Source organism: Mobula birostris, chromosome 4, assembly GCF_030028105.1.
Source record: "Mobula birostris isolate sMobBir1 chromosome 4, sMobBir1.hap1, whole genome shotgun sequence".
In the NCBI taxonomy this organism is placed as follows: Eukaryota; Metazoa; Chordata; class Chondrichthyes; order Myliobatiformes; family Myliobatidae; genus Mobula; species Mobula birostris.
Window position 1 is genome coordinate 191,027,349 of NC_092373.1, and position 15,907 is coordinate 191,043,255.

The following is a 15,907-nucleotide window of genomic DNA, read 5'->3' on the forward strand; positions in this document are numbered from 1 at the left end:
CTTTCTTACTTTTGAGCGATAACGTATTTTTCTGACAAAAGGGAATCACTCTGCTTGGCAGGTGAGACCCGTGGCTTTGAAACAATCTCAGCCTCTGGGACCTCCTTCGTGGCGGTTCAGGAACCGACTCTGGGACTGCAGAAAGTGGTTCTGGATAACAGGCACAGCTCTCGACAACTCGAAACTGAATGGGGGTGGGCGTGGCCTCAGGTCTCCAATCAGCAGCGGGCGGCGCCTCAGCCTGTGCTGTCACCGCTGGTGAATTCAGTGACTCTGTAAAGAGCGTTGCTCTTTCTACTTTGATCGCAGTTTCAAGAAATCTCTGTTAACAGTCCGATCACAGCAGATCGTTTCTCGAACGCGGGTTAGCCGCCAGCGGGAGAACCGTTTGGTGCGAAATGGCAAAGCAAATTTGGCTGGTATTGTTAACGTGCGTCTCAGTGGCTAACTGCGCAAAACTGTTAACCGTGGCCCTGTTGGGTAAGAAGTTCTTGATGTTGCTTTCAAGTTACAGATTTGGTATCTGGAATAGGTAGAATTACTCTGTAACGCATCTTGCGTAGCCTGCTCTGCAGCATGGGCCATGTGCTTTATTAGCGCTGCACCTTGACTTTCATAAAGTACATATCTTCCACCCCACCGATGACACCTTCTCCCGTCTTCAACCCTTCTCTTCTTCATGGACACCCCGCTCTGGTCTTCTGCCTGCTCTGGATCTCTTTATCGCTAATTGCCGACGGGACATCAACCGTCTCGACTTCACCGCACCTTGTCCCCATTCCAACCTCAACTCCTTCGAAACGCTCTGCTCTCCACTCCCTCCGCACTAATCCTAACCTTATTATTAAACCTGCCGATAAGGGGGGGTGCTGTTGTAGTCTGGCGTACTGACCTCTACCTTGCCGAGGCACAGCGACAACTCGCGGATACCTCCTCTTATTTACCCCTCGATCGTGACCCCACTAAGGAGCACCAGGCCATTGTCTCCCACACCATCACCGACTTTATCCGCTCAGGGGATCTCCCATCCACTGCTACCGACCTTATAGTTCCCACACCCCGCACTTCCCGTTTCTACCTCCTACCCAAGATCCACAAACCTGCCTGTCCTGGCCGACCTATTGTCTCAACTTGCTCCTGCCCCACCGAATTCGTTTCTGCATACCTCGACACGGTTTTATCACCCCTTGTTCAATCCCTTCCGACCTATGTTCGTGACACTTCTCACACTCTTAAACTTTTCGATGATTTTAAGTTCCTTAGTCCCCACCGCTTTATTTTCACCATGGATGTCCAGTCCTTATATACTTCCATCCCCCATCAGGAAGGTCTCAAAGCTCTACGCTTCTTTTTGGATTCTAGACCTTATCAGTTCCCCTCTACCACCACTCTGCTCCGTCTAGCGGAATTAGTCCTTACTCTTAATAATTTCTCCTTTGGCTCCCCCCACTTCCTCCAAACTAAAGGTGTAGCTATGGGCACCCGTATGGGTCCTAGCTATGCCTGCCTTTTTGTTGGGTTTGTGGAACAATCTATGTTCCGTGCCTATTCTGGTATCTGTCCCCCACTTTTCCTTCGCTACATCGACGACTGCATTGGCGCTGCTTCCTGCACGCATGCAGAACTCGTTGACTTTATTAACTTTGCCTCCAACTTTCACCCTGCCCTCAAGTTTACCTGGTCCATTTCCAACACCTCCCTCCCCTTTCTAGATCTTTCTGTCTCTGTCTCTGGAGACAGCTTATCCACTGGTGTCTACTATAAGCCTACTGACTCTCACAGCTATCTGGACTATTCCTCTTCTCACCCTGTCTCTTGCAAAAACGCCATCCCCTTCTCGCTATTCCTCCGTCTCCGCCGCATCTGCTCTCAGGATGAGGCTTTTCATTCTAGGACGAGGGAGATGTCCTCCTTTTTTAAAGAATGGGGCTTCCCTTCCTCCACTATCAACTCTGCTCTTAAACGCATCTCCCCCATTTCACGTACATCTGCTTTCACTCCATCCTCCCGCCACCCCACTAGGAATAGGGTTCCCCTGGTCCTCACCTACCACCCCACCAGCCTCCGGGTCCAACATATTATTCTCCGTAACTTCCGCCACCTCCAACGGGATCCCACCACTAAGCACACATTTCCCTCCCCCCCCCCTCTGCATTCCGCAGGAATCGCTCCCTACGCAACTCCCTTGTCCATTCGTCCCTCCCATCCCTCCCCACTGATCTCCCTCCTGGCACTTATCCGTGTAAGCGGAACAAGTGCTACACATGCCCTTACACTTCCTCCCTTACCACCATTCAGGGCCCCAAACAGTCCTTCCAGGTGAGGCAACACTTCACCTGTGGTCGGCTGGGGTGATATACTGCGTCCGGTGCTCCCGATGTGGCCTTTTATATATTGGCGAGACCCGACGCAGAGTGGGAGACCGCTTTGCTGAACATCTACGCTCTGTCCGCCAGAGAAAGCAGGATCTCCAAGTGACCACACATTTTAATTCCACATCCCATTCCCATTCTGACATGTCTATCCACGGCCTCCTCTACTGTAAAGATGAAGCCACACTCAGGTTGGAGGAACAACACCTTATATTCCGTCTGGGTATCTCCAACCTGATGGCATGAACATCGACTTCTCTAACTTCTGCTAAGGCCCCACCTCCCCCTCGTACCCCATCTGTTACTTATTTTTATGCACACATTCTTTCTCTCACTCTCTTTTTTCTCCCTCTGTCCCTCTGAATATACCTCTTGCCCATCCTCTGGGTCCCCCGCCTCCTTGTCTTTCTTCCCGGACCTCCTGTCCCATGATCCTCTCGTATCCCCTTTTGCCTATCACCTGTCCAGCTCTTGGCTCTGTCCCTCCCCCTCCTGTCTTCTCCTATCATTTTGGATCTCCCCCTCCCCCTCCAACTTTCAAATCCCTTACTCACTCTTCCTTCAGTTAGTCCTGATGAAGGGCCTCGGCCTGAAATGTCGACTGCACCTCTTCCTACAGATGCTGCCTGGCCTGCTGCGTTCACCAGCAACTTTGATGTGTGTTGCTTGAATTTCCAGCATCTGCAGAATTCCTGTTGTTTACATATCTATCGATATATTTTATAAACGTCCCGATCCCAGGGCTAACATTCTGTCTCCCCATCCTGTCTCCTGTAAAAATGCTTTCTCTTTTCATTTCATTTCCCACGCATTAATTGCCAGGATGAGGATTTTCTTTCCAGGACATCGGAGATAACCACTTTCAAAGAATGGGTTTCCCCTTCCTCCACCATTGTGGCGGCCCTCATCCGCATCTCCTCCATTTCCCGTCTCAACACGGATAGAGCACCTCTTGTTCTCACCTCGAGTCTCCGCATCCAACACACCATTCTCCGCAATTTCCGCCTTCTTCAATGGGATCCTAGACGACATGGGCCAAAGGGCCTGTTTCTGTGCTTACTTTTCTTTGACTCTATGACTCAACTAATATAATTGAAATATGGCATTATCACTTTGTTCTTGCAGAAGCTTACTATGTAAAGATTATCTTCTATATTTGACAAGACCACAGCTCCATTTGAAAAATATTTCACTAACTATGGAAATGCTTTGAGGTATCTAGAGATAAAGACCCTTTTATATTGATTAGGATTTGAAACTTCTACCATTCATGCCTCTGAAGATAGAAGGGATATGGAGAAGATGTTTTCTACTGTGGGAGAAGTCTAGGACCAGAGGGCGAGACCTCAGAATAGAAGGATGACCCTTTAGTACAGAGATGAGGAGGAATTTCTTCCGCCAGAGGGTGGTGAGTCTGTGGAATTCATTGCCACAGTCAGCTGCGGAGGCCAATTCATTGGGTTTATTGAAATTGGAGGTTGATAGGTTCTTGATTAGTCAGGGTGTCAAATGTTACAGGGAGAAGGCAGGAGAATGAGGTTGAGAAGGATAATAAATTAGCCATGATGGAATGACGGAGCAGACTCTGGGCTGAATGGTTTAATTCTGCTTCTATATTTGATAGTCTGATTTGAAATATATGACTGCTCGAGGATAAAGGGGGGAATATTTGCTTGGATTCAGAGAATATGAGTGAGATACTTAGAGAGTACTTCGCATCAGTATTTACTAAGGAAAAGGATATTGAGGACCAGGAGATCACTGTTGAGTGTATAAATATGTTAGGGTGTTTAGAGGTCAAGGAGGAGGAACTGTTGGGCCTCCTAATAAGTATTAAGGTGGATAAGTCTTCAGGGCCTGATGGAACTTACACCAAGTTATTGAAGGAGGCAAGACACAAGATTGCTGGACCCTTAACCAGTATCTTCATGTCCTCTCTAGATACAGACGAGGTCCCGAAAGACTGGCCAATGGCTAATGTTATATCTCCGTTTTTAGTAGGGAAAAAGGGAAAATCCTGGTAACTATTGACTGGTGAGTCTCACTTAAGTTATAGGGAAATTGCTGGAGATAATTCTTAGGGATAGGATATTTGAAAACTCATGGCGTAATTAGGGAGAGCTAGCATGCTTTATGTGTGGCAGGTTGTACCTTACCAACTTGATTGAGTTTTTTGACAAGGAGATTAGACAGATTGATGAGAATTGGGCAGTGGATGTTGTCTACATGGATCTTAGTAAGGCATTTGACAAAATCCCTCATGAGAGGCTAATCCAGAAGATTAAGGTACCTAGGGCGCATGACGAATTAGCTATTTGGATTCAGAACTGGCTTGGTGCCTAGAACACAGGGTGTTGACTGAAGGGACTTATTCGAGCTGGAGGTCTGTAATTAGTGAAGCTCTGCAGAGATCTGTGCTGGGACCTCTGCTGTTTGTGATGTATATAAACGACCTGGATGAAAATGTAGATGTGTGGGTTAATAAATTTGCAGATGATGCTGAGCTTGGTGGAGCTGTGAATAATGTAGAAGACTGTCAAAGAATACTGCACAATATAAGTCAGTTGCAGATATGGGCTGTGAATTTGCAGATGCAGTTTAACCCAAATAAATGTGAGGTGTTGCACCTCGGTAGGGCAAATACAAGGAGACAGTACACTGTTAAGGGTCAGATCCTGAAGTGTTGCTGAGCAGAAAGATCTTGGGATCCAAGTTCATAGCTCCTTGAAAGTGGCTACACAGGTCAATAAGATGGCTCAGAAAGCTTATGGATTACTTGCTTTTATTAGTTGAGGCATTAAGTTCAAAAGTCAGGAGGTTATGTTGCAACTTTATAAAACTCTGGTTCGGCCACATCTGGAGTATTGCATGCAGTTCTGATTACCCCACTGTAGGAACAATGCTGAGGCTTTGGAGAGTGTGCGGAAGAGGTTTGCTAGGATGCTGCCTGGTTTAGAGGTTATGTGCTATCAAAAGACTAGTTAAAATTAGGTTGTTTCCTCTGGAGCACTGGACGTTGAGGGGAGATCTGATTGAGGTTTGCAAGATTATGAAAGGCTTAGATAGAGTAAACAGGGAATATTGGTTTCCCAGGGTTGGAATGTCTAATACCAGAGGGCATGCATTGAAGGTTGCGGGGGGGGGGGGTAGGTTCAAGGGGGATGTGAGGGGTATGTTTTTTTACTCAGAGTGGTGGATGCCTGGAATGCGCTGGCTGGTATGGGGGTAAAGGCAAATACATTAGAGGCTTTAAAGAGAAGTTTGAATCAGTATATGGATGTATGAAAGGTGGAGGGATATGGACAATGGTGTCAGTAGAAGGGATTAGTGTTTAGGTGGTTTTTGATTTGCTTTTTAGCTGGTTTGGTTCAACATTGTGGGCCAAATGGCCTCTGCTGTGCTGTACTCTTCTATGTTCTATGTAAAAGGCAAAATATTAAAATAAATTCTGAGGTTGCTCTCTTAAGATGGGGCAACTTTCCAGCTTCTGTTAACACGGAACTATTATCTCCATGTAGGAATAGTTCACTAGGGATACTGAGGTTCTGGTCAGGAAAATGCAGGAGGCGTGGGTCAGGTACAGATTGCTGTGATCAAGAAAGCCCGTTGAGGAGTATAAGGGGTGGAGGGGTATACTTAAGAGGGAAATCAAGATATCAAAAAGAATAGATGAGATAGCATTGACAGATAATGTAAAAGAAAATCCTAAGAGATTATACCATAATATTAAGAGCAAAAGGTAGCTAGGTACAGAGCAGGTCCCTTGAAGGATCAGTGTTGTCGTCTATGTGTGGAGCCACCGGAAATGGGCAAGGCCTGAAAGGAATACTTCTCATCTGTAGTTGCCATGGAGAAAGTCATGGAAGTTAGGGGATTTTGGGAAGAAAATGGTGATGTCCTGAAACACATTACAAAAGAGTTGTTTACGCTGATCTTAAGGAACATAAGGATTGATAAATCCCCAGGGCCTGACAAACTGCATCCTAGTGTTACAAAGATCTACCCCTTAGCAATAATGATTGGGGAGAGAAGCTGTAATTTTCAGCAAGTATCTTTATTGTCTCGACTGAAGAGCACGCAAATTTACACAACTGAATACCTGTGTACACACGGACTAAGTTTTCCTGACCCTCCATGAGCAGTCAAAGAATAGAAAAGGTGATACCAGTAAAAATGATTCTCTGTTGGCCTATTGTTCCTCGTAGTCCCATTTCAAAGCTCCGGGAGAGTAATCACTATCTTGTATCTTAAAATCTCTGCTTTTATACTCATCCCTTAGTAGTTCAAATGTTGCCTTTCTGTTTTATTGACTATGGATTATGTGACTGACCTTTAACACCTTCTTATTAGCTTTGATTCAGAGGTGACAAATGGTAATTTATAGCTGTTTGTTCTCTTCATCTCTGACTAGTTTTAAACAGTCAAACCAGGTGATCCAGACCCTGAGTCTAATGAGATTACTTCTACAAACCTGCCATTGTACACAATACACAGCTCATCTGAGAATGATCTCAGGTGTAGCAGGGCAACAGCAGAAACTCCTTGTGTCCACATTCAATTGCTCTGATTAGAGTATCCCAAAGCAGAAGCAGTTCTCAAATATTTCACAAGATGGAGTCACAGTGCGGGATTATCGTGCTCAGTTCTGGTCGCCTCATTATAGGAAGGATCTGGAAGCTTTGGAGAGTGTGCGGAAGAGATTTACCAGGATGCTTCCTGAACCAGAGGACATGTCTTAGGTTGGGTGAATTAGGGCTAGAGTCTTTGGTATCATTCCAAATCTCCTCAATCTGCAGTGGAGGTAAACAATAATGTGCAAGATCAAAATAAGGTAGATTGTGGATTAGATTCTAGATTAGAGAGCACGTTTTATGAGGATAGACTGTGCGAACTAGGGCTTTTCTCTTCGGTGCAAAAGAGGATGAGAGATGATAGAGGTATAGAAGATAATAAGAGGCAGAGATAGAGTGGGCAACCAGAGACTTTTCCCCAGGGAGGAAATGGCTAATACGAGGGTGAATAATTTTAAGATAATTGTAAGAAACTGTAAAGGGGTTGGCAGCTGTAAATTCTTTACACAGAGAGTGGTGGATGCATGGAACACTCTGCACCAAGGGAACTTGAGGAGTAAGTTTTATGACAGAGGGTGGTGTGTATATGAAACAAGCTGCCAGTGGAAATCGTAGATCTGGGTACAACTAGAATCCTTAAAATAACACAAGAGATTCTGCAATTGCTGGAAATCTAGAGTAACATATATTAAATGCTGGAGGAACTCAACAGGTCAGGCAGCACCTGTGGAGGGGAATAAACAGTCACCATTTTGGGCTGCGACCCTTTGTCAGGACTGTAAAGGAAGGGGGAAGAAGCAAGAATAAAAAGATGGGAGGAGTACAAACTGGCAGGTGATAGGTGAAAGCAGTTGATAGGTGAAAGCAGTTGAGGGAGAAGGTGGGTGGGAGCTTAAAAACATTTAGAAAGTTACAGCCTCAAAGCCCCTCCCTCTCTCCAGATCTTGGGCACTCAGATGGGTCCAAGATGCACCTACTGTGTCTAGAACATGTAGAACACCATCTTTATCAGATTGTTAAGTCCATTTCCTCAGTTCCTTCTCCTAGATATTGATGACTGGATCAGTGCTGTTTTCTAGACTCCTATAGAACTTAAACTTCATCACTTTTGTTGCCAGTTTCCATCCTTCCTCACTTTTACCTGTTCCATACCTCACTTTCCCTTTTGGATCTTTCCGTCTCAAGCAAGTAACAAGCATCTGCTACAAGTTCACAGACTGCCACAGAGGTCTTGACTGCACTTCACTGTCAGTCCACTGGGAGAGTTTAAGGCCCGATGTCTGTGTGCCCTTGACTGAACCAAAGCTAGAGACCAGAGAAGGCGGACTGCCTTGGGGTCAGAGGACTGTGTATGGGTGTGGTTGAGAGGGAGCAGCAGAGTTTGTTTTGTTGATTGTTGTGTTCTGCCGAGCATTGTGGGCATGCTATGTTGGCGCCTGAATGTGTGGAATGACTTGCGGGAAGCCCCCAGCAAACCCTTGGTGTGTTGTTTGTTAGCATAAATGACGCATTCACTGTATGTTTTCATGTACATGTGATAAATAAAATTGAACGTTGAATATTGAACTTACTCAGACTCTTTCTTCTCCATGGACTCTATTCCATTCTTCTAGTTCCTCTGACTCCATTGTATTTGCTCCCGTCATGATACTTTCTACTCAAGTGTTTCTGGAATGTCTTTCTTCAAAGTTCAAAGTAAATTTGTTATCAAAGTGTATATATGTCATCATATACAATCCTGAAACTCATTTTCTTGTGGGTAGATTCAATAAGTCCAATAACCATAATAGAATCAATGAAAGACTGCACCAACAAGGCAGACAAACAGTGTGCAAATGACAATAAACAGGGCAAATACAAAAAGAATGAATAATAATAATAATCATAAACAAATAAACAATAATTGAGAATATGAGATGGAGTTCTTGAAAGCGAGTGCATAATTTATGGGAACTGTTCAATGATGGGGTGAGTGAAGGTGAGTGAAGTATCCCTTCTTGTTCAGGACCCTAATGGCTGAGGAGTAATAACTATTCCTGAAGCAGATGTGTGGGTCGTGAGACTCCGGTACCTCGTCCTCGATGGCAACAGCAAGAAGGGAGCATGATCTGCGTGATGGAGGTCCCTGATGATGAATGCTGTTTTCCTGCAACAATGCTCCGTGTAGATGTGTTCTATGGTGGGGAGGGCTTTACCCTTGATGGACTACATTTTGTAGGATTTTCCACTCAAGGGCATTAGCGTTTCCATACCAGGTTGTGATGTAGCCGGTCAATATACTGTCCGCCACACATCTAGAGAAGTTTGTCAATGTTTTAGATGTCATTCGGTTTCCCCTCTCAGGTTGGATGAGACTAGAACCAGAGATCATAGGTTTGGGGTGAAGGGTGAAATGTTTAAGGGAACCTGAGAGCATGATTGAATGGTGAGTGTCCCGGATGATAAAAGCTTCTTTCTTATAACAGTGCTCCGTGTAAATATGCTCAGTGGTGGGAATGGACTGGGCTGTATCCACTACATTTTGTAGGATTTCCCGTTCATGGGCATTGGTGTTTATATCAGGCTGTGATGCAGCCAGTCAAAATACTCTCCATCGTACATCCATGCTGGACCATGGTTTCTTTCCCCTATATCATAATGATCAGAATCCATGAATGCATTTCAGCTCATTCCTGCATCTTTACTTTAACCTCTCCTTCCTTCTACACAAAGCAAGAATACTTCTCCTGGTCCTCACCCTCCACCTGACTAGCCTTATGTTCAACAGGTCATCCTTTACAATTTCCACCAGCTCCTACAAGCTTCCACCATGAGTTGCCTTCTCCCCTCTCCTTCCAGCATTTCAAAGATAAAGAAAAATATTAGTTTCATTTGACACATGTCCATCAAATCACCCTGTGAAATGTGTCAAATCAAATCTGCGAGAATTGTGCTGGGCAGCCCGCAAGTTCCACCATGCTTCCTGTGTCAAAATAGCATACCCCAACTCACTAACCCTAAACGGTAAGTCTTTTTGGAATATGGGAAGAAACCAGTGCACCAGGAGAAAGTTCACATGGTCACAGGAAGAATGTGCAAATGCCTTACTGACAGTGGTGGGAATCGAACCTGGAACCCTGTTAGCGTTGTAAAGTGTGGCACTAATTGCTACACTACGTGTTGCTCCATTTCAAAGGAGTTACTGCCTTCATAGCTCCCAGGTCCACTCTTCTATCCACATCAACCACTCTCTACCTGACAGCACTTTCCTCAGGACTACAGGAGACAAAATAGTTGACCTTCCACCTCACTGCTTCCTACCAACCCAAATGGTCCCTTTGGCTGAGGCAACTCTTCCAATCCACTGAACTGCAGTCCGTGACTGCAGTGTGGTCTATTCTGAAGCTAAGGCTTTTCTCTTTGGAGTGAAGGAGGATGAGGGGCAACTAGATGTGCATAAGATAATGAGAGGCCTGGAAGGAGTGGACATCCAGAACCTTTCCTTATTCTTAGGTTGGCATTGGACAGTACCAGAGGACATCTATTTAAGATGAGAGGAGGAAAGTTTAGGGGAGTTATCAGTGATAGTTTGTTACATAGATGTTAAGCGTCTAAAATGCACTGCTGGGGTAGTGGTAGAAGCTGATACATTAGAGACATCAAGTCTCTTAGATGGGTTCATGTATGTACAAAAGATAGAGGGTTGTTGGCTATGTAGTGGGGAAGGGTTATACAGGTGATGTGGAAAGGTTATATAGAATTGTGGAGTTGGTGAATACTGTATACTGTAGGTCAGCACAACATTGTGTGCTGAAAGGCCCATATTGTGCCATAAAGAAAATGCACAATAAAGATAAAATGCCATAAAGGTTAAGCAAACTATGGGCCTTTTCAGCACCCAATGTCACATGTACATCAAAACATTGAAACAATACAGTACAGTAAAATGTGTTGTTTGTGTCAATGACCAACAAAGTCTGAGGATGTGCTGAGGGTAACCAGTGCCAACATAGCATGTTTATAACTTACTGACCCTAACCTGCACATCTTTAGAATGTGGGAGGTAACCCACGCGGTCATTGAGAGAACATACGGTGGAAATTGAACCTGAATCACTGGTCCTACACCACTATGCTACCCCACTTACAATACAGTACTGTACCACGATGTCTGCATCAAACACTGTGCTTAATTAATCAAAATCTCTTCTGCCTGCCTGTGCTCCCTGCACACTTATCTGTCTAACTTAAACTTACTGCTCATTACGCCACTGGCATTTAGGGCAGCAGTGAAGGTCCTCCATCTCTGGTGGTGTTCAGGGCTTCCTTCATCTTAGCAGCATCCTCTCAGTTTTCACTTCTGTCAGTCATGCAAGTCTCGGGTGGAGACTGCAGAATACTGTCAACGCTCTGATGTAGGAGGATTCTTCATTGCTGTTTCCATAACAGTTTTGTTTTACTAGTCGGGGTCGTTAGCCTTGAGCTGAACTCCCGAACTTGGAGGACCCATGGACCACTCTTAGTCTGGCCTCTACTCAAAACCTGTTTGACACGGGTGACCCTACCAAGATCCAAAGCATAAAGCCCTGACTCCAGCCAACATAACTCTCCAAGTTATTGAGGAACTCAAACCTTCAAACCCAATGTCAAGTTGTGGTCCTCTTGATGGTCTATCTTAACACAGCCTCTATTAATGCGGCACTCCACTAGTCACAGGCCTCCAGTCAGAGAGGAAACCATCTACTACCACTCTCTGACTTCTCCCACAAAGCCAATATCTAATCCAATTTACTACCTCATCTTGAATGCCGAGCGACTGAATTTTCTTGAACAACCTCCCATGAGGGACCTTGTCAAGTGCCATGCTAATGTCCATGTAGACAATATCCACTGCCTTGTCTTCATTTACTTTCCTGGTAACTTCCTTGAAAACTCCATAAGATTGGTTAGACATGACCTACCATGATCAAAGCGATACTGATTATCCTTAATCAGTCCACGTCTATCCAAATGCTTGTATACCTGGTCCCTTAGAATACCTTCCAATAATTTTCCCACAAATGCTATCAGACTCACTGGCCTATAATTTCCTGGTCTATGTTTAGAGCTTTTTTTTAACCATTGGAACAACATTGGCTATCCTGGCACCTCTCCTATCACAAAGGATGATTTAAATATCTCTGCTAGACCCCCAGCAGCTTCTGCACTTTCCTCCCATGGGGTGCAATGGAACACCTTGTCAGGCTCTAGGGATTTATCCACCCTGATTTGCCTCAGGATTGCAAACATCCCCTCCTCTGTAATCTGTACAGAGTCCATGAAGTTGATGCTGCTTTGCCTCACTTCTATAGACTCTGTGTCTGTCACTGAGTAAATGCAGATGCAAAACCTTTCTTTAAAATCTCCCCTATCTCCCATTACGATCTTCCAAAGGACAAATTTTGTCCCTTGCAATCCCAATTCATACTTGCCAGACCATTTCTGATACCTACAAAATTGGCCTTCCTCCAATTTAGAATCTCATCCCATGGACCAGACCTATCTTTCTGCATTTTTGTTTTGAAACTAATGGCATTGTGGTCACTGGATGCAAAGTGTTTCCCTAGACAAACTTCTGTCACCTGCCCTGCATCATTCCCTAACAGCAGGTCCGGTTGTAGGAATTCTATGCACTGATGAAGGAAACATTTGACAAACTCTATTCTATCTAGTCCTTTTACAGTGTGGGATTCCCAGTCAAAATGTGGAAAGTTAAAATCACCTCCTATAACAACCTTATGTTTCTAGCAACAGTCTGCGATCTCTCTATAAATTTGTTCCTCTAAATCCCACGTACTGTTGGGTGGCCTGTAAAATAACCTCAGTAACATGGTCATACCTTTCTTATTTCTCAGTTGCACCCATAACACCTCACTAGATAAGTTCTCCAGACTGTGCTGACTGAGTACTGCCACTAGTAATGCTCCTCTGCTCCTTTAATCCCTCCCACTCTGTCACATCTAAAACAGTAGAACCCAGAATATTGAACTGCCATTCCTACCCCTCCTGCAACCAGTCTCACTAATGGCTACAATGTCATAATTCCAGTTGTCGATCCACGCCCTGAGCTCATTTGCCTTTCCTATGATGCATCTTGCATTGAAGTACATGCAGCTCAGTCGCACCATGCTCAACCTTTAGACTCCTAACTTTGTCTGAGGTCTTAGTAACATCTGTCTCCACAATATCTCCATGAACTGTTCTGGCAGTCTGGCTCCCATCCCCCTGCAACTCTAGTTTAAACCCCACCATGCAGCATTAACAAACATTCCCGCTAGAATATCAGACCCCTCCAGTTCAGGTGCCGTCCCTTCTGTACAGGTCGAATCTTCCCTGCAAGAGAGCCCAATGATCCAACTTTCTTATGGCCTGCCTCCTACACTTATCCATGTGTTAAACTGCATAATCTTCCTAGTTCTGGCCTCATCAGCACATTGCATGGGATCACAACCCTGGAGGTTCTGCCCTTTAACTTAGCACCCGACTCCCTGAATTCCCTTTGAAGAACCTTGTCACTTGTCCTACCCATGTCACTGGTACCCACATGGACCATGAACTCTGGCTGTTACCCCTCCCACTTAAGAATGCAGAGAACTCCATCTGAGATGTCCCAGACCTTGGCATCCGGGAGGCAACATACCATCCAGGAGTCTTGTTCTCGCCCACTGAGCCTCCTTTCTGTTCCCCTAACTAACGAATCCCCTATCACCGCAGTGTACCTCTTCTTCCCCCCCCCCCCCCTTTCTGAGTCACAGAGCCAGAATCTGCCACAGACCGTACCGCTATGACTTTCCTCTGCCAGGTCATCCCCCCCTCAGCACTATCCAAAGTGATACACCTGTTGTTGAGGGGGTTAGCCACAGGGCAACTTTGCACTGGCTCCTTAACCCCTTTCCCCTTCCTGTCACCTGATCTCCTGTGTCTCTCTACATGTCCTATTTATCACCCTTCAGCCCCCCCCCCCCCCAATGATCCGGATTTCATCTAGTTCCGGCTCCAACTCCTTAATGTGGTTTGTTAGAAGATGAACTTCTCGCAGTAGTTGTCAGGCACACTCGCTGCCATCCCACACCTTGAAGAGAAGCATGAAGGGATATGGGGAGAAGGCAGGAGATTGGGGCTGAGAGGAAAATTGGATCACCCACGAAGAAATGGTGGAGTAGACTCGATGGGCCAAATGGCCTAATTCTGCTCCTATATCTTATGACCTTTTGAATAGGGCATGTAGGGCGTAGAATTGTTATTTTTCTTGTACTTTAACGTTCCTCTGCTTGGCTCTTTGTGTTTAAGATGGCATTGGTGAACTTAAGCGACTTCTGGCTGGTAGATGATCGCTACTATATGCTTTGTTTTTTCGTGTGGCAAATGATCATTACAAATAATCGTGTGTGACTTCCCTTTGGACTTGGAGGCAATTCAGTGTGGCAGAACTGAGACAAGGCGAGGCAGCGGGCCCGTTGCTGAGAGCGTGGAAGAACATGAAAGATCGGGCACAGGCCAAATCGAAGCTGCGGAGTACCAGGCGCCAGATGCGACTGAGCATGGTATGCGTACAGAGGTTTACAGGTCGAAGTCTGGCGAATCCAAGCAGCAGAACGGATTTAAGCGCCAGGCCAAATTGAACAGGTCAGGGCGTCGATGCCTATGGCTAGGTACGGGCTAGAACATGATGTCTGAATGGAGGGTTAAGCGCCGGGTCAGATTGAAAAGGTCAAAGTGACGGAAAGGTCAGGGTGTCGGGGCCAGAGGTGAGGTACGGGCCGATTAAGATCGCTGCTCCACAATGTTTACTTGGCTTTGCGCTGAACTATGGGTCTCCCTTGCAGACTTCAGTTCAGAAACACTATTTGCTTGCAGTTAGTTATTCTTATTCTTTGCATGATGTTTTTTTTTTCATTGCACATTGGCTGTTTGGCTGTCTTTTTTATGGGTTATTTTATTTTCTTATGGACATTTTTATTCTCTGCAGACAGCCTTTTTTCAAATATACAATATGGCGTTTGGTTTTGGGTTTCTTTGTTTTGTGGCTTCATGTTAGGGGACAATCTCAAGGTTGTATAATGCATACATACTTTGATAATAAATGTACTTTGAACCTTTATTTGTATTTTTTATATAATCACCTTTTTAAATGTATTCAGTGAATTTTCCATTACACAGGAAGAGAGAGAGAAAAAAAAACAAATCGTGCAAACAATTAAAGTAAGCAAATAGTTTCAGAACCGGAGTTTTACATAAGACACAAAGCCAGAGTAGAAATCTCTTCAGCAGGTTGGATGACTTAGTCAGAAATTTCAAATAGTAGAGAACATGCACTTAAAGTGAGAGGAGGGAATGGTCGAAGGATACACGCGAGGATGTTTTTTTTTTACATGGCGTGGTGGGTGTCTGGAATTGACTGCCAGGCAGGAGTGGTGGTGAAAGCAGATGTGATGATCGTGTCTTAGTGGCAGGTAGCCACATGATTGTGCAGGGAATGGAAGGTATGCGTCATGTGCAGGCAGAAAAGATTTAGATTAATATGGTAACATGGTTAGTCCAGGCATCATAGATTGAAGAATCTGTCCCTATGCAGTACTCTTCTACGATCTTTTGACGACAAGAAACTGCAGGGAGTTGTCCTTACGGTTCAGCGCATCATAGGAAGTGGCCTCCCCTCTGTGGGTTCTAATTTCCTGCTGCCTTGTTACCCCTTTCATCCCAGACATTCTGACATAAAAGATACAAAAGCCTGAAAACGTGTACCACCAGGCTCAAGAACAGCTTCTGCTCTGCTTTTATAAGAAAATGGAACACTCTAGTATGACAAAATGGACTCTTTACCTCACAAGCTACTTCAACATGGCCTTTGACCTTATTGTATGCCTGCACTACACTTTCCTTTATGTTCTGTGTTCCATTTTCCACAGTGATTTCATAGAACATAGAACGTAGAACAGTACAGCAC

General features: G+C 45.0%; 1 protein-coding gene across 2 annotated transcripts in view; it reads left to right on the top strand.

Moving 5' to 3' along the window:
- Positions 1 to 311: 311 nt before the first annotated feature.
- Positions 312 to 15,907, top strand: part of LOC140196096 (UDP-glucuronosyltransferase 3A1-like) — a 47,955-nt gene continuing 32,359 nt past the window's right edge. For both annotated transcript variants that reach the window (XR_011885615.1, XM_072254804.1), the window contains exon 1: positions 312 to 480. Coding sequence is in view for 1 of the 2 variants with exons in the window: in XM_072254804.1 (XP_072110905.1) it covers positions 399 to 480 (82 nt within the window). In the remaining variant the exon portion in view is untranslated. The remainder of the gene's footprint in view (positions 481 to 15,907) is intronic.